This window comes from Mobula hypostoma, chromosome 20 (genome assembly GCF_963921235.1).
Source record: "Mobula hypostoma chromosome 20, sMobHyp1.1, whole genome shotgun sequence".
Lineage (NCBI taxonomy): Eukaryota > Metazoa > Chordata > Chondrichthyes > Myliobatiformes > Myliobatidae > Mobula > Mobula hypostoma.
In genome coordinates this window covers 912,118-932,330 of record NC_086116.1, presented here as the reverse complement: position 1 = coordinate 932,330, position 20,213 = coordinate 912,118, and the positions used below count along the sequence as shown (strand labels likewise).

At 42.4% G+C, this 20,213-nt stretch overlaps 1 protein-coding gene across 2 annotated transcripts in view; it reads left to right on the top strand.

Annotated features, from left to right (window-relative positions):
* Window positions 1–20,213, top strand: part of appl2 (adaptor protein, phosphotyrosine interaction, PH domain and leucine zipper containing 2) — a 135,838-nt gene that overhangs the window by 25,358 nt on the left and 90,267 nt on the right. For both annotated transcript variants that reach the window (XM_063072234.1, XM_063072233.1), the window contains one exon: window positions 16,888–16,975. In XM_063072234.1, coding sequence (XP_062928304.1) covers window positions 16,888–16,975 — 88 coding nt within the window. The remainder of the gene's footprint in view (window positions 1–16,887; window positions 16,976–20,213) is intronic.

Sequence of the window (20,213 nt, the reverse complement as noted above, 5' to 3'; positions counted from 1 at the left end):
CAGATAATTATATATACCATCTCTAAGAATACTTTCCATCAATTTACCCACCACTGACGTCAAACTCACAGGCTGATAATTGCTAGGCTTACTCTTAGAACCCTTCCATTCTCTAAATCTGTCCAAGCCCTTCTGCAGATTCTCTGCTTCCTCAACACTGTTTCTCCAGCTACCTTTAGTCTGCAAACTTGACCACAAAGCCATCAATTCCACCATCCAAATCATTGTCATATAATATGAAAAGAAGCGGACCCGATACAGACCCCTGTGAAACACCACTAGTCACCGGTAGCCAACTAGAAATGATCCCGTTTATTCTGACACCTGGCCTCCTGGCAATCAGCTCATCTTTTATCCATGCTAGTATCTTTCCTGTAATTAGACCATAAGACAATGGAGCAGAAGTCGGCCACTCGGCCCATCGAGTCTGCTCCGCCATTTTATCATGAGCTGATTCATTCTCCCATTTAGTCTCACTCCCCCTGCCTTCTCACCATAACCTTTGATGCCCTGGCTACTCAGATACCTATCAATCTCTGCCTTAAATACACCCAATGACTTGGCCTCCACTGCCACCTGTGGCAACAAATTCCTTAGATTCCTCTGGCAAAAAAAATTTCTTCGCACCCCTGTTCTGAATGGGCGCCCTTCAATCCTTAAGTCATGCCCTCTCATACTAGTCTTCCCCATCATGGGAAACAACTTTGCCAGATAAACTCTGTCTATGCCTTTCAACATTCGAAATGTTTCTATGAAGTCCCCCCTCATTCTTCTAAACTCCAAGAAATACAGTCCCAAGAGCGGACAAATGTTCCTCATATGTTAACCCTCTCATTCCTGGAATCATTCTAGTGAATCTTCTTTGTACCCTCTCCAACATCGGCACATCCTTTCTTAAATAAGGAGACCAAAACTGCCCACAGTACTCCACAAGTGAGGTCTTACCAGCGCCTTATAGAGCCTCTCCATCACATCCCTGCTCCTATACTCTATTCCTCTAGAAATGAATGCCAACATTGCATTCGCCTTCTTCACTACTGACTCAACCTGGAGGTTAACTTTAAGGGTATCCTGCACGAGGACGCCCAAGTCCCGTTGCATCTCAGAACTTTGAATTCTCTCCCTATTTAAATAATAGTCTGCCCGTTTATTTCTTCTGCCAAAGTGCATAAGCATACACTTTCCAACATTGTATTTCATTTGCCACTTTCTTGCCCATTCTTTCAATCGATCCAAGTCTCTCTGCAGACTCTCTGTTTCCTCAGCACTACCGGCCCCTCCACCTATCTTTGTATCATCAGCAAACTTAGCCACAAAGCCATCTATTCCATAATCCAAATCATTGATATACAACGTAAAAAGAAGCGGCCCCAACGTGGACCCCTGTGGATCACCACTGGTAACTGGCAGCCAACCTGAATAGGATGCCTTTATTCCCACTCTGTTTCCTGCCAGTCAGCCATCGCCCTATCCACGTATGTAACTTTCCTGTAATTCCATGGGCTCTTACCTTGTTAAGCAGCCTCATGTGTGGAACCTTGTCAAAGGCCTTCTGAAAATCCAAATATACAACATCCACTGCATCTCCCTTGTCTAGCCTACTTGTAATTTCCTCAAAAAATTGTAATAGGTTTGTCAGGCAGGATTTTCCTGTAAGGTAACCATGCTGCGTTCTGCCTATCTTGTCATATGCCTCCAATACTCCGTAACCTCATCCTTGACAATCGACTCCAACAACTTCCCAACCACTGATGTCAAGCTAACAGGTCTATAATTTCCTTTTTGCTTCCTTGCCCCCTTCTTAAATAGCAGAGTGACATAATATCATAATATGATATTATTATCATGACATAATATCTTGTTAATCCGCTTCATGTGTGGCACCTTATCAAAGGCCTTCTGAAAATCCAAATAAACAACACCTACAGACTCTCATTTGTCTATCCTGCCTGTTATTTCCTCAAAGAATTCCAGCAGATTTGTCAAGCAAGCCTTCCCCTTAAGGAAACCATGCTGACCCTGGCTTACCTTATAATGCACCTCCAAGTACTCCAATTGCTCATCCTTAATGATGGACTACAACATCTTCCCAACCTTTGGAGTCTGGCTAACTAGCCTATAATTTCTTTTCTTTTGTCTCTCTCCCTTCTTAAAGATTGCAGTGACATTTGGAATTTTCCATTCGTCCAGAACCATTCCAGAATGAACTGGAAAACACCTGAAGTGTGTAACTTGGGTGGCTGATGGTTAAGTTGTTCTCTGATCCTGGCAATCCATTTGCAAATGTTTCATCACCAGGCAAAATTCTGACAGATTTGTTAGGCAAAGTTTTCCTTTAAGGAAATTCTACTGACTTTGTTACTGACTAGCTTACCTTCATATTTTATCTTTTCTCTCCTTATGTTTTTTTAGTTGCCTTCTATTTTTTTAAAAGCTTCGCAATCTTCTAACTTCCCAGTAATTTTTGCTATATTGTATGCCCTCTTGTTTGCTTTTATGCTGTTTTTGACTTCCCTTGTCAGCCGTGGTTGCCTCATCCTTCCTTTAGAATACAGGATTACAGGAATACAGGATTTAGAATACAGGATTCATCTTTGGAATCCTGCACCACCTTCTGAATTGTCCCTGGAAACTCCAGCCTTTGCTTTTCTACTATCATCCCTGATAGTGACCCCTTCCAATTAACTTTGGCCAGCATTATTTCTCATGTCTCTGCAGTTCCCTTTACTTTACTGTAATAATACATCAGAATTTATCGTCTCTTTCTCAAACTGCAGAGTTTATTCTGTCATATTATGATCACTATTTCCTAAGGGTTCCTTTATCAAATCTGGTTCATTACACAACACCCTGTCCAGAAGTGCCTTTCTTCTAATGAGCTCAACCACAAGCTGCTCTAAAAAGCCATCTCGTAGGCATCTACAAATTCCCTCCTTGAGATCCAGCTCCAACCTGATTTTCCCAATTTCCCTGCATATTGAAATCCTCCATGAAATCGTAACATTATGCTTATTACATGCCTTTTGTGTTTCACTTTGCAATTTATATCCCACATCCTGGCTGCTGTTTGTGAGCCTGTAAATAACTTCCAGCAGTGTCTTTTTACCCTTGCAGTTTCTTAACTCATCCCACAAGGATTTTACATCAACAGATTATGTATCCCATCTTTCTAAGGATTAATTTTCATTTTTTACCAACAGAGCCACCCATTCTGTCTGCCTACCTGCCTGTCCTTTCAATACAATGTGTATCCTTGGATGTTAAGCTTTTAACTATGATCTTGTTTCAGCCACAACTCGGTGATGCTCACAACATCATACCTGCCAATATGTCTGTGATACAGGATCATCTACCTTATTCCATATAGTGGTGCATTCAAATATCATCATCATCATCAGGTGCCGTGCCCAGTTTGAGCTTTGACTGCCATGGCCCACACACTCCTGTTTCGGGTCAAGTGAATCAATTCATTGGTATTCATTTCCAGTTCTCCGGCTGCTGTCCCCATCATCATTTGTCTTTGCTTTCCTCCCTTCAATCTTTCCCATAATTACCGTGCATTCTAACACTTCTTGTCCAATGAAGTTACGTTGCCTTTTCATGATCTCATACATTATTTCTCTTCCTGTGCTTGCTCTGCTCATGATATCCTCATGAGATATTCGTTTCGTCCATGATATTCTTTGCATCCTCCTCAAAAACCACATCTCTGCTGCTTTAATTCGTTTCCTCATGTTACTAGATATTGTCCAATATTCTGAGCCGTATAACATAACTGGATAAACATAACATTTCAGTACTCTGAGGCAGGTTGTCATGCCTAGTTTAGTGTTGGTCAGTATACTCTTCATTCTCGTAAAGGTGTCTTTCGCCATCCCTATTCTTCTTTTGATGTCCATGTCGCACCTGCCATCTGATGCCACCCAGCTTCCTAAACAGCAAAAGTTCTGTACTTGTTTTATGTCTTCCCCATTTATTCTCAGTCTGCAGATAGGATTCTCCTTCTTTCTGGATATCACCATACATTCTGTCTTTTTGCAATTGATAGATAGACCCATTTTTGCACTTTCTTCAACAACTATATCAATTAAGTTTTGTAGTTCTTCCTCCGTACTTGCAATTAACACAGTGTCATCCACGTATCTAAAGATATTGATACTTTCACCACCAACTTTGATTCCCAAGATGTCTCTTATTTTTTGTAATATTGTTTCACTGTACACATTAAACAAATCAGGGAAGAAAACACACCCTTGTATAATGCCTCCAAATGTAACACCTTCAGTCCTGTATTCGTCACCCTTTTTGATTTTGTCCCCATGTTACACTTCAACTCATCCCACTGACTGCAATTTTGTCGTATCATCTGCTTGCCCTTCCTCAGTCTCACTACATACTGCAGAATGGGGGGAGGGATCTCATTCTCAAATATTGAAAGGCCGAGATAGAGTGGATGTGGAGAAGATGTTTCCTATAGTAGGGGAGAGTCTAGAACCAGGAGGCACAGCTTCAGAATACATGGACGCCCCTTTTGGCTCAGCAAACTCGATGGGCCAGATGTTCTATTTCTGCCCTTTTGTCATGGTCTTGTAGTCTAATTATAATGTGTTTGTAAGGGCACAATTTTACCTCTGATAACTTTGAAAAATAGTTTTGGATCTCTGATAGAAATTCAAATGACGATATGAAAATATTGCAAAAAATGTACAAGGTTTGGGAAAAGGAAATTAGAGGTTGATGATGTTGTCACAGTCATCATGGATCGTGTTCTTACACTCTTGTTTTCTTGCTCACCTACTGCAACATCCTGATTTGGGAGGAATTTTCAAAGGTTTCTAACATTTCTGCATAGGGTGCACAATGCAACTCTGGTGCTGAGATAGTGAATGGGTGCAAGTTAGATTGGTTGCCAAGTTCTTTATGATAAAGGGAATATATTCCTCACCACTCTTGACCTACAGGTATGTAATGCAGACACTGGATATGACTCTGTGTTTAAAACTGAGCCATTTACTCACTGTCTAACCTACGTTTGTGTCACTGGTCCTTTTGCTTTTGCTCTGTGCTGATGATGGTAATGTCAGTGATTGTTTCTGGTGTCTCCAGTGCTAGGTATATACAGGCCCATAATCCCTTATCCAAAATCCTTGGGCCAGTTGCATTTCAGAATTCAAAATTTTTCAGATTTCAGGACCGCCCCCCCCCCCGCCCCGATACCAAAAAACACGTATGCTCAAGTCCCTTATTTAACCTGTCTCAGTGTGGTGGACTCTAGGACCCGGCAGCGCACCAAACCTACGCATATCCTCCCGTATACTTTAAATCATCTCTAGATTACTTATATGCTATGTAAATAGTTGTTATACTGTATTAGGGAATAATGACAATAAAAAATTTTATTTCCAACAAAAAGATTCAATAAAACATAAAAATATACAGCTTCAAATGAATCAAATCAAACTCATGGTAAATGACTTATTGGAATAAATGTAGGACGTCACTGTCACTATAAAAGTTCAGTATCAGTGTCTTTCTGTTTATTTAAATCATATACAGTGGTAGTTCCGACACTATTTTCTTCAGTAAGACGCCACACAGACACACCACGATCAAGCTTCTGCAATAACTCCACTTTCTGTGTTATTGATAATGATAGATGCTTCCTCCTCTTTTTCTCATTGTTACCCATAGGGGTATCTGCAACTCTTTTTGACATTTTCACAGTGAAATTAAACACAAAGTCAACAGTGAATGCAAAATATCAGTGAACAGCAAGTGCACGTGTAACCAGTACGAGCGCTAAGCCAAAACTGACGTCTGGCAGTCTCTGCTAGTGCTGCCACATCACACCTGAGTGACGTCAGCTGTTGGTGAAAAAAACTTTGGTTTTCGTAGCTTTTTGGATTTCAGAATTTCTGATATAGGAATGTGCACCTGTATAAGTAATAAGGTTATAATGAGCCCCAGAGCTGAGTGAGCATTTATGAACAGGTAGTATCACAAACGAGACTCCAGGAGGGTATGTTGCCTCCCTGGTGCAAGGGTCAAGGATGTCTTTGAGCGGCTGCAAGACATTCTGGAGTGGGAGGGTGAACAGCCAGTGGTTGTGGTGCACATAGGTACCAATGATATAGGTACAAAACAGGATGTGGTCCTACAAGGTGAATTTAGGGAGTTAGGAGATAAACTAAAAAGTAGGACCACAAAGGTAATAATCTCTGGATTACTACCAGTGTCACGTGCTAATCAGAGTAGAAATAGAAGGATATTTCAGATGAATACGTGGCTTGAAAAATGGTGGAAGGGGGAGGGATTCAAATTTCTGGGGCATTGGAACCAGTTCTGGAGGAGGTGGGACCAGTACAAACAGGACAGTCTGCACCTGGGCTGGACTGGAACCTATGTCCTAGGGGGAGCGTTTGCTACTGTTGTTCAGGAGGATTTAAACTAATGTAGCAGGGGGATGGGAACAAGTGCAGAGAGACAGAGGGGTGTAAAATGAGGGTAGAAGCAAAAAGTAGTAAGGTGAAAAGTAAAAGTGGCAGGCCGGCAAATCCAGGGCAAAAGTCAAAAAGGGCCACTTTTCAACATAATTGTATAAGGGCTAAGAGTGTTGTAAAAGCAAGCCTGGAAGGCTTTGTGTGTCAATGCAAGGAGCATTCGTGACAAGGTGGATGAATTGAATGTGAAGATAGTTATTAATGAATATGATATAGTTGGGATCACAGAGACATGGCTCCAGAGTGACCAAGGATGGGAGCTCAACATTCAGGGATATTCAATATTCAGGAGGGATAGACATGAAAGAAAAGGAGGTGGGGTGGCATTGCTGGTTAGAGAGGAGATTAACGCAATAGAAAGGAAGGACATTAGCCGGGAAGATGTGGAATCAATATGGGCAGAGCTGCATAACACTAAGGGGCAGAAAACGCTGGTGGGAGTTGTGTACAGGCCACCTAACAGTAGTAGTGAGATTGGGGATGGCATTAAACAGGAAATTAGAAATGCATGCAATAAAGGAACAGCAATTATAATGGGTGACTTCAATCTACATATAGATTGGGTGAACCAAATTGGTAAGGGTGCTGAGGAAGAGGATTTCTTGGAATGTATGCGGGATAGTTTTCTGAACCAACATGTCGAGGAACCAACTAGAGAGCAGGCCATTCTAGACGGGGTATTGAGCAATGAGGAAGGGTTAGTTAGCGATCTTGTCATGCGAGGCCCCTTAGAGTGACCATAATATGGTGGAATTCTTCATTAAGATGGAGAGTGATATAGTTAATTCAGAAACAAAGGTTCTGAACTTAAAGAAGGGTAACTTTGAAGGTATGAGACGTAAATTAGCTAAGATAGACTGACAAATGATACTTAAAGGGTTGACGGTGGATATGCAATGGCAAGCATTTAAAGATCACATGGATGAACTACAACAATTGTTCATCCCGGTTTGGCAAAAGAATAAACCAGGGAAGGTAGTGCACCCGTGGCTGACAAGGGAAATTAGGGATAGTATCAATTCCAAAGAAGAAACATACAAATTAGCCAGAAAAAGCGGCACACCTGAGGACTTGGAGAAACTCAAGAGTGTAGCAGAGCAGGACAAAGGGCTTAATTAGGAAAGGGAAAAAAGATTATGAGAGAAAGCTGGCAGGGAACATAAAAACTGACTGTAAAAGCTTTTATAGGTATTTGAAAAGAAAGATTGGTTAAGACAAATGTAGGTCCCCTGCAGACAGAAACAGGTGAACTGATTATGGGGAGCAAGGACATGGCAGACCAATTGAATAATACTTTGGTTCTGTCTTCACTAAGGAGGACATAAATAATCTTCCAGAAATAGTAGGGGACAGAGGGTCTAGTGAGATGGAGGAACTGAGGGAAATACATGTTAGGTAAATTTAAAAAATGAAGCCAGATAAATTCCCAGGGCCAGATGGTCTGCATCCCAGAGTGCTTCAGGAAGTGGCCCAAGAAATAGTGGATTCATTTTTCATAATTTTTCAAAATTTTAGATTCTGGACTAGTTCCTGAGGATTGGAGGGTGGCTAATGTCCCCCCGCTTTTTAAAGAAGGAGGGAGAGAGAAACCGGAGAATTATAGACCGGTTAGCCTAACATCGGTGGTGGGGAAAATGCTAGAGTCAGTTATCAAAGATGTGATAACAGCACATTTGGAGAGCGGTGAAATCATCGGACAAAGTCAGCATGGATTTGTGAAAGGAAAATCATGTCTGACGAATCTCATAGAATTTTTTGAGGATGTAACTAGTAGAGTGGATGGGGAGAACCAGTGGATGTGGTATATTTGGATTTTTAAAAGGCTTTTGACAAGGTCCCACGTGGGAGATTGGTGTGCAAACTTAAAGCACGCGGTATTGGGGGTATGGTATTGATGTGGATAGAGAATTGGTTGGCAGACAGAAAGCAAAGAGTGGGAATAAACGGGACCTTTTCAGAATGGCAGCCAGTGACTAGTGGGGTACTGCAAGGCTCAGTGCTGGGACCCCAGTTGTTTACAATATATATTAATGACTTAGACGAGGGAATTAAATGTAGCATCTCCAAGTTTATGGATGACATGAAGCTGGGTGGCAGTGTTAGCTGTGAGGAGGATGCTAAGAGGATGCAGGGTGACTTGGATAGGTTGGGTGAGTGGGCAAATTCATGGCAGATGCAATTTAATGTGGATAAATGTGAGGTTATCCACTTTGGTGGCAAGAACAGGAAAATAGATTATTATCTAAATGGTGGCCGATTAGGAAAAGGGGAGGTGCAACGAGACCTGGGTGTCATTGTACACCAGTCTTTGAAAGTGGGCATGCAGGTACAGCAGGCGGTGAAAAAGGCGAATGGTATGCTGGGATTCATAGCAAGAGGATTCGAGTACAGGAGCAGGGAGGTACTACTGCAGTTGTACAAGGCCTTGGTGAGACCACACCTGGAGTATTGTGTACAGTTCTGGTCCCCTAATCTGAGGAAAGACATTCTTGCCATAGAGGGAGTACAAAGAAGGTTCACCAGATTGATTCCTGGGATGGCAGGACTTTCATATGATGAAGGACTGGATCGACTAGGCTTATACCCTCTGGAATTTAGAAGATTGGGGGGGGGGGATCTGATTGAAACGTGTAAAATTCTAAAGGGATTGGACAGGCTAGATGCAGGAAGATTGTTCCCGATGTTGGGGAAGTCTAGAACGAGGGGTCACAGTTTGAGGATAAAGTTTCAGGCCTTTTAGGACTGAAATGAGGAAAAACTTCTTCACACAGAGAGTGGTGAATCTGTGGAATTCTCTGCCACAGGAAACATTTGAGGCCAGTTCATTGGCTATATTTAAGAGGGAGTTAGATATGGCCCTTAGGGATCAGGGGTATGGAGAGAAGGCAGGTACAGGGTTCTGAGTTGGATGATCAGCCATGATCGTACTGACTGGCGGTGCAGGATTGAAGGGCTGAATGGCCTACTCCTGCACCTATTTTCTACGTTTCTAAACATGAAAGAATCTTTGGAGGCTGGAAATTCAAAACCACGCACACAAAATGCTGGAGGAACCAGAACTGATAAAGGGTCTCGGCCCAAAATGTGGACTGTTTATTCTTTTCCATAGATGCTGCCTGGCCTGCTGAGTTCTTCCAACATTTTGTGTGTGTTACTTAATGAACATGTTATTGGTTAGTACTACCTGACAGGAAATAGAATCAGGATGGGCCATTAGCCCTACTTCCTTGCCCTGATTCAGCTATTAACCAATACTCTACCAGTCTAGAGATGGAACTAAGTGACAATTGTTTCTTCCATCAAGTACCCATCTGTACTAATCCCATTTACAAGTACTTGGTCAACATGCTCCTGGTGATTCAAGTGCATGACTAGATACTTTGTAAATGTTGCAATGTTAGCTACCTCTGACTCCCACTCGGTCAGTATGTTCCAGGTTCCAGCCAGTTTTTTAACTTGTGTCCCCTGTAGACCTCTCAATCCTTTTGTTAAACCTATGCCCTGTTCTAAATACTTCTGCTGCAGAGACATGTTTACTACTGACTACCCTATCTATGCCCCTCATAATTTTGTACACCTGTTTCTGGTCTTTCTCAGCTTACTCCACTGCAAGATAAACAAACCCTTCTCATAACATTTGGTGAACTCATATGCTCTCTCTCCAATACATTCATGTTCTTTCTGCACAATGGCAGTTAAAACAGTGCATAATTTTATAAAGTTGCACCGTAGCTTCCCTTCCGTTATGTCTATGCCCTGGCTAATGAAGGACAGTGTCAAGTCTGCCGCCCTATCTACTTAGTCTATTTTCTAACTTTGACCTCCCAAATGTATCGCTTAGAAAGATTAAATTCCATCTGCCATTGCTTTGCCCAATTCACCAATTGATCAGTGTCTTCCTGAGTGAAACTATCATTATCTACAAAATTACTGATCATACCTCTTACATTGATAACTAAGTTATATAGCAAACATTAAGGTGCTAGTACCTATCCCGGTGGTACACCACTGGTCACGGCATTCCTAATCCCAAAAATACCCATCCACTGTCATTCTTTATCTCTCATTACCAAACAAGTACCACAGTTGATTCTTTTCCACCCTTATTAGTAGCAAGCTACGACAGAGAACCCTCTTTCTGCACTCTTACAGAGTCAGCCATGGAGTTCTCTCTATTGAAGCACAGCGATACGGAGCTTTTATACCATCTTTGTCACGTATGCAGAAAACAATTTCTAGCTAACCCCCAAAGTCACACGTTCAGCAACAGTGATAGTCCGAGACAAAGACCACTTAATCACCTCAAAAAAAATAGATATTCCAGTCAAGTAAGTGGATTATTGATACAAAAGGACAATCAGTTTGATAGACACTCTAGCCACTTTAATTAAGAAAGGAATGCCCTACCTGGTTTGTTGGAGCCAAAACTTAATTACAAAGATAAGAGCATACACCAATTTTTATGATTGAATTAAAAAAGGAATGTCCTGTCTAATCTCCATCAGCAAACACCTTTTGTCAAAATCAGGAGACATCCTTTTGTGGGTTTTGTGAGCTTTTAGGCTATAAGACCATAAGACCATAAGAAAAAGGAGCAGAAGTAGGCCATTCGGCCCATCGAGGCTGCTCCGCCATTTTATCATGAGCTGATCCATTCTCCCATTTAGTCCCACTCCCCAACCTTCTCGCCATAACCTTTGATGCCCTGGCTACTCAGATACCTATCAATCTCTGCCTTAAATACACCCAATGACTTGGCCTCCACTGCCACCCGTGGCAACAAATTCCTTAGATTCACCACCCTCTGGCAAAAAAAATTTCTTTGCATCTCTGTTCTGAACGGGTGCCCTTCAATCCTTAAGTCATGCCCGCTGGTACTAGACTCGTCCATCATGGGAAACAACTTTGCCACATCCACTCTGTCCGTACCTTTCAACATTCGAAATGTTTCTATGAGGTCCCCCCTCATTCTTCTAAACTGCAAGGAATACAATCCCAAGAGCGGACAAATGTCCCTCATATGTTAACCCTTTCATTTCTGGAATCATTCTAGTGAATCTTCTCTGTACCCTCTCCAACGTCAGCACATCCTTTCTTAAATAAGGAGCCAAACTGCCCACGGTACTCCAAGTGAGGTCTTACCAGCACCTTATAGAGCTTAACATCACATCCCTGCTCCTATACTCTATTCCTCTAGAAATGAATGCCAACATTGCATTCGCCTTCTTCACCACCGACTCAACCTGGAGGTTAACATTAAGGGTATCCTGTACAAGGACTCCCAAGTCCCGTTGCATGTCAGAACTTTGAATTCTCTCCCTATTTAAATAATAGTCTGCCCGTTTATTTCTTCTGCCAAAGTGCATAAGCATACACTTTCCAACATTATATTTCATTTGCCACTTCCTTGCCCATTTTTCCAATCTATCCAAGTCTCTCTGAAACAGACTCTCTGTTTCCTCAGCACTACCGGCCCCTCCACCTATCTTTGTATCATCAGCAAACTTAGCCACAAAGCAATCTATTCCATAATCCAAATCGTTGATGTACAATGCAAAAAGAAGCGGCCCCAACACAGACCCCTGTGGAACACCACTGGTAATTGGTAGCCAACCAGAATAGGATCCCTTTATTCCCACTCTGTTTCCTGCCAATCAGCCAACACCCTATTCACATATGTAACTTTCCCGTAACTCCATGGGCTCTTATGTTGTTTAGCAGTCTCGTGTGGCACCTTGTCAAAGGCCTTCTGAAGATCCAAATATACAACATCCACTGCATCTCGCTTGTCCAGCCTACTTGTAATTTCCTCAAAAAATTGTAATAGGTTTGTCAGGCAGAATTTTCCTTTAAGGAAACTATGCTGAGTTCTGCCTATCTTGTCATATGCCTCCAGGTACTCCATAACCTCATCCTTGACAATCGACTTCAACAACTTCCCAACTACTGATGTCAAGCTAACAGGTCTATAATTTCCTTTTTGCTTCCTTGCCCCCGTCTTAAATAGCAGAGTGACATTTGCAATCTTCCAGTCCTCCAGCACCATGCCAGAATCTATCGACTTTTTTTTTAGATTATGAAGACACGCAGTCCTCTTTTATTGTCATTTAGTAATGCATGCATTAAGAAATGATACAATATTTCCTCCGGTGTGATATCACAAAACACAAGACAGACCAAGACTGAAAAAAACTAACAAAACCACATAATTATAACATATAGTTTCAACAGTGCAACAATACCATAACTTGATGAAGAAGTCCATGAGCACAGTAAAAAGTTCAAAGTCTCTCAAATGTCCCACATCTCACGCAGACGGGAGAAGGAAGAAAAACTTTCCCTGTTATGCCCGAACACAGTCCGACCCTGAGTCATCCGAAAATTTCGAGCCTCCGATCAGCTCTCTGACACCGAGTACTGAGCGCCATCTCTGTCTGAACGATTCGACCTCAATCTTGGTCGCCAACAGCAGGCAAAGCCGGGGATTTTGAGGCCTTCCCTCCGGAAGATTCCCGAAATTTGTCCAGATGTTCCCCTGTGCTTTCACGGCTGTCTCCATCAAATCAGAATTGTCCAGGGCCCCTACTTAACGAATACGATATCATTTTTCACAGGAGGGCTGCGCGCGCTGCTATCTGTCCTCATTGAAAGATCATTTTTAATGCCTCCAAAGTCTCCACAGCTACTTCCTTCAGAACAGAACGGTGCATTCCATCTGGTCTGGGAGATTTATCTACCCTTAGACTATTCAGCTTCCTGAGTACTTTCTCTGTCATAATTGTGACTGCGCACACTTCTCTTCCCTGCCACCCTTGAGTGTCTGGTATACTGCTGATGTCTTCCTCAGTGAAGACTGATGCAAAATACTCGTTCAGTTCCTCCACCATCTCCTTATCTCCCATTACAATTTCTCCAGCATCATTTTCTATCAGTCCTATATCTACTCTCACCTGTCTTTTACTCTTTATATACTTGAAAAAGCTTTTAGTATCCTCTTTGATATTATTTGCTAGCTTCCTTTCATAATTCATCTTTTCCCTCTTAATGACCTTCTTAGTTTCCTTTTGTAAGCTTTTAAAAACTACCCAATCCTCTTGTATCCTTTTTCCATTCGAAAATTTCTTCTTTTTTGGAATATATCTGTCTTGCACCTTCCTGCATAAACTCCAGCCACTGCTGCTCTGCCGTTTTTCCCACCAGTATCCCTTTCCAGTCAACTTTGGCCAGTTCCTCTCTCATGCCACTGTAATTTCCGTTACTCCACTGAAATACACAATACTCAATCTAGTACAGCCGATCCCCTAGTGGGCTCAACAACAAGCTGTTCTAAAAAGCCATCTCGCAGACATTCTACAAATTCTCTCTCTTGAGATCCAGTGCCAACCTGATTTTCCCAATGCACTCGCATGTTAAAATCGCCCACAATTATCATAACACTGCCCTTCTGACAAGCCTTTTCTGTTTCCAGTTGTAATTTGTAGTCCACATCCCTGCAGCTGTTTGGAGGCCTATAAATAACAGCCATCAGCGTCCTTTTACCCCTGCTATTTCTTAGCTCAACCCATAAAGATTCTGCACCTTCTGATCCAATGTCACCTCTTTCTAATGATTTAATATGATTTCTTACCAATAAAGCCACGCCTCCCCCTCTGCCTACCTTCCTATCCTTCCGATACACTGTGTATCCTTGGACGTTCAGCTCCCAGAGACATGCATCCTTTAGCCACGTCTCAGTGATGGTCACAATATCATACCTGCCAATCTATAGCTGTACAACAAGATCATCCACCTTATTCCTTATGCTGTGTACATTTAAGTATAACACCTTAAGTCCAGTATTTGGTACTTTTTTCTTTGATTGCACTGCAACTCATCCCAATGGCTGCAAATTTGCCCCATCACCTGCCTGTCTTTCCTGACATCTTTACTGCTCACTATCTTAGATTTATTTCTGTTTTCCCCTTCCTCCGCTCTATCATTCCGGTTCCCATCCCCCTGCTAAATCCTTATCTCACTCCAAAGAGCAGCTGCTCAAACATGCTGCAGCCATTCTCAGACCAGGATACACAGACTCAAGCTTAACCATTATTTACAGGAATCTGGGAATCCCCTTAAGACTTCATCACTAGGAACCTGAAGCTGCTCATGCTTTTCACCGCTGACCCCTCAAAATGAGTCTTGTCTGTCCAAATGCTTGTGAAGAATTTTGTGTAGGTCAGAAATGTAAATAGAGGTTGATGAGTACTTGAAGGAAAATGGAAAAGAAGATGTGTTTTATATTAAAAAGAACAAAAATGCTGGAAATACGTAGCATTTGGTGCACTCCTTGCACCACCATGTGGTTAAAGAGGTGTAGAGAATACTGGTCTTCATTAGTCAGCAAAAGACACAGGATATGCTTCAGTTTTATAAAACATTGCTTAAACCTCGCTGGAGAGTACCGTGTGCAGTTCTGGTCACCACACTATGGGAAAGTTGTGATTGTGCTGAAGATGGTGCAGAGGAGATGTTGTTGGGATGGAGCAGTTCATATCTGAGGAGAGATTGGAGAAGCTAGGTCCGTTCTCCCTGGAGCAGAGGAAGTAAAGAGAGGAGACGATTGGGCTATGTAAACATATCAGGAGAGTAGATAGGGCAGACTGCAGGAAATGTATCCCTGTTTTGTTGTTTATAATATAAATAAATGTAATATAAATAACTTGGCTGAGAGTGTAAGTGACCTGATTAAGTTCAGAATCAGGTTTAATATCGGAGGTGAGAAAACCTGAAGATGCTGAAAATCCGAGCAACACACACAAAATGCTGGAGGAACTCAGCAGACCAGGCAGCCTCTGTGGAAAAAAGTACAGTCGACGTTTTGGGCTTGATGAAGGATCTCAACCCGAAATGTTGACTGTTTACTCTTTTCCATAGAATCTGCCTGGCCCACTGCGTTCTTCCAGCATTTTGTGTAATATCACAGGCATATGTTGTGAAATTTGTTGTTTTGTGGCAATACATTGCAATACATAATAAAAACTATAAATTATAAACTATAAAATATTAAATAAGTAGTGCAGAAAGGGTAAAATACTGAGGTGATGTTCATGGGATCAATGTCCATTCAGAAATCTTATAGCAGAGGGGAAGAAGCTGTTCCTGAAACATTGAGTGTGCATTTTCAGGCTCCTTTACATTGTCTTTGATAGCAGATATGAGAAGAGGGCATGTCATAGAGACACAGAACACTACGGCACAGAAACAGGCCCTTCTGCCAAACCATTAATCTGGCTCGTCCCATCAACCTTCTCTCAGACCATAGCCCTCCATACCCCTCCCATCCACGTACCTATCCAAATTTCTCTTCAGTGTTGAAATTGACCCAGCATCCACCATTTGCATTGGCAGCTCATTCCACACCCTCACCACCCTCTGAGTGAAGAAGTTCGCCCTCAGGTCCCCTTTAAACATTTCACCTTTCACGCTTAACCCATGACCTCAAGTAGATTTGCCCAACAGTGTAGAAAGCCAGCTTGCATTTACCCTATTTATACCCTTCATAATATTGTATACCTCTATGTCAAATCTCCCTTCAGTCTTCTATGCTCTAGGGAATGAAGTCCGAACCTACTCAACCTTGCCCTATAATTCACGTCCTCAAGTCCTGGTAACATCCTTGTGAATTTTTACTGCACTCTTTCAATCCTGTTCACTTTTACCAAGAATGAATATGTGCATAATTGGATACAATTCTGTGCACTTGCCTCTCCATATCAGACAGTGATGCAGTCAGTTAGAATATTCTCCACTGTACACCTGTAGGAATTTGTGAGTGTCTTTGGTAACATTCCAATTCTTCTCAAACTCCTATTGAAGTATAGCAACAGTTGTGCTTTCTTTGTAACTGTATCAATATGTTAGACCCAGGACAGATCCTCAGAGATGTGGACACCACTTGTCATGGTGTAGTTTTATTCTCACCTTCAAAAGGTGCGTAAAAGGCATTTGGGCTCATCTGGGAGTGAAGCATTGCAGCCATTCATGATGTTAGGTTTTGCCATGGAGGAAGTAATGACATGCAAACCCTGCCAGAGCTAAAGTGCTTCTGATTCCATCTGCAATTTCAATCAGAATTGTTTGTTGGCTCGTAAAATAACCTTCCATAGGTTGTATGGTTCTGGATCACTGGTTGTAAATGCTCAGATCTAGCCCTTAGTAGACTACGAATCTCCTGATTCATCCATGGCTTTTGGTTTGGGTGACTTTATTCAGCAGGCCATGAGGATTTGGGCTAAGTGCCATTTTCTGTGCTGTAGGCTCTGTGATATGTACTGTATATATCGTTAGGATGTTCAGTTCATCATTGATTGGTAATGAGTGTAACTAATAAAATTCTTTCTCTTTGCAGCTCAATTCTCTCCATACGGAACTAGCTAAACAAGTTGCTGACACCATGATATTCCCAATGATACAGTTCAGGGAAAGAGATCTTACGGGTAATGTTGAACTCTAGCCATTTCTTACATTGTTGGATTTGCCCAATGAGTACTGGAATACAGGTTTCCCCCGCCATCTGAAGGTAGAGCGTTCCTATGAAACGGTTCGTAAGCCGAAATGTCGTAAAGCGAAGAAGCAATTACCATTTATTTATATGGGAAAATTTTGTGAGCGTTTTCAGACCCAAAAATAACCTACCAAATCATGCCAAATAACTCATAAAACCTAAAATAACAGTAACATATAGTAAAAGCAGGAATGATATGATAAATACACAACCCATATAAAGTAGAAATACTTTTTCACAATCATTGTCGGCACTGTTCTCCGTAGCGAAACTCTCACGCAAGCACTGTTGGCAAAAACACTCTCTCCAGTAACCTTTAAGCTATGAAACTGTCAAATCATACCAAATAACATGTAAAAATACACAGCCGATATAAAGTAGAAATAATGTATGTACAGTTTAGTATCACTTACCGGAATCGGGACAGCGCCGAGCACACTGATGATGGTGTGTTAGGCAGAGTCGTCGCAGGTTGGGGTGGTGAGTGGCCCCCACCGTCCGGGCCGCCGACTGATACTGATCCACGAAGCATGCAGGGGTACAGCAGTAGCCGGGAGGCATCCAGCAGATTTTTAAGAAAAAAGCCGAAATAAACATGCTAATTAATTAGGTGCCGCCCAACACGTAATTGTCAGCCCAGATCAGAGGTGATTGCCGATTGCATTGCCTCTGATCTGGGCTGACAATTACGAGTTGGGCGGCACCTAATTAATTAGCATCTTTATTTCGGCTTTTTTCTTAAAGACGTGCTGTGTGCCTCCCGGCTACCGCTGCATTCTCCGCGAATCGGTATCTGTCCGCGGCCTGCGGGTTGGGGTGGTGGGACACTGGGGTGTCATCTCATCGTCGTCTGTTTCCATTAGGGCAGGCAGCTCATCATCTCCTATGACTGCCCGCCTCGATGTCGAAGGTTGAGGTTCGTCGTCTGCTGTGGCTGATGTGGAAGGCTTGCTTGACTGCTGAGCCTCGCGCATTTTTCTGTCATACAGTTCTTTGTAAGCACTCAAACCATCCTGCAAATATCCCCTAAACCTACGTACCCTTTCAAAATTAAAGTCATATTTTATCATTGCAGCAAAAATCTCATGCAGTTGCTTCACGTTCATTTTGCTAATGATTCGGTTTCGATTATTATCCTTTCCTCTTCCAATTGCATCAGTTCTTCATCTATCAGTTCTTGGTCATGGGATGCCAAAACCTCTTCAACGTGATATTCATCAGCTTCCAAAAGCCAAACTCATGTTGTCCTTACTTTGTTCACCACGATCAAAACGCTTAATTATGTCTAGTTTTACGCTAAGTGTAACACCCTTACGAGCTCTTTCAGGCTTTTCCGACACCTTAGAACTCATCTTGCTAACGGCTGCTCAATGCAACGTGTTTAAGCAATGCCGTTCTGTATCCGGGGGAGAGCGGCTGCTCGGGCCGCGCGCTGATTTTTTTTGTAGCAGTGAAAACACCTTCTGTTAGCAAAAACAGGGAGGTCTTTCGTAACAGTGAGGTTTCGTAAAGCGAACGTTCGAAAAGCGGGGGACACCTGTATTTGCATTGCAGTTATTTTTTATTTATTTTGTGACAGCATGGTAACAGTGCTTGCACCAACCAATGCAGTCTTGTGACCAATTAACCCACAAACCTGTGCATCTTTGAGAAACCCATGCATTCACGGGGAAAATGTACAGCGGTGGAATCGAACCCCGATTGCTGGCCCTGCAACAGCATTACATTTTCAATTGCATACTGTGCTGCCCTAAGATTTGTTTGGCAGATGCTTTTATTTATCTGTACTGTGGCAAACACCGTATAACCATTTTAGACCATAAGACCATAAGACAAAGGAGCAGAAGTCGGCCATTTGGCCCATCGAGTCTGCTCCACCATTTTATCATGATCTGATCCATTCTCCTATTTAGTTCCACTCCCCCGCCTTCTCACCGTAACCTTTGATGCCCTGGCTACTCAGATACCTATCAATCTCTGCCTTAAATACACCCAATGACTTGACCTCCACTGCTGCTCGTGGCAACAAATTCCATAGATTCATCACCCTCTGACTGAAAAAATTTCTTCACATTTCTGTTCTGAATGGGTGCCCTTCAATCCTTATGTCATGCCCTCTTGTACTAGACTCCCCCATCATGGGAAACAACTTTGCTACATACACTCTGTCCATGCCTTTTAACATTCGAAATGTTTCTATGAGGTCTCCCCTCATTCTTCTAAACTCCAAGGAATACAGTCCAAGAGCGGACAAACGTTCCTCATGTGTTAACCCTCCCATTCCCGGAATCATTCTAGTGAATCTTCTCTGTACCCTCTCCAACGTCAGCACATCCTTTCTTAAATAAGGAGACCAAAACTGCCCACAGTACTCCAAGTGAGGTCTCACCAGCACCTTACAGAGCCTCAACATCACATCCCTGCTCCTATACTCTATTCCTCTAGAAATGAATGCCAACATTGCATTCGCCTTCTTCACTACTGACTTAACCTGGAGGTTAACTTTAAGGGTATCCTGTACGAGGACTCCCAAGTCCCATTGCATCTCAGAACTTCGAATTCTTTCCCCATTTAAATAATAGTCTGCCCGTTTATTTTTTCTGCTAAAGTGCGTACCATACACTTTCCAACATTGTACTTCATTTGCCACTTCTCTGCCCATTCTTCCAATCTATCCAAGTCTCTCTGCAGACTCTCCGTTTCCTCAGCACTACCGGCCCCTCCACCTATCTTCGTATCGTCAGCAAACTTCGCCACAAAGCCATCTATTCCATGATCCAAATCGTTGATGTACAATGTAAAAAGAAGTGGCCCCAACACTGATCCCTGTGGAACACCACTGGTAACTGGCAGCCCACCAGAATAGGATCCCTTTATTCCCACTCTGTTTCCTGCCAATCAGCCAACGCTCTATCCACGTATGTAACTTTCCCGTAATTCCATGGGCTCTTATCTTGTTAAGTAGCCTCATGTGTGGCACCTTGTCAAAGGCCTTCTGAAAATCCAAATATACAACATCCACTGCATCTCCCTTGTTTAGCCTACTTGTAATTTCCTCAAAAAATTGTAATAGGTTTGTCAGGTAGGATTTTCCTTTAAGGAATCCATGCTGAGTTCTGCCTATCTTGTCATATGCCTCCAGGTACTCTGTAACCTCATCCTTGACAATC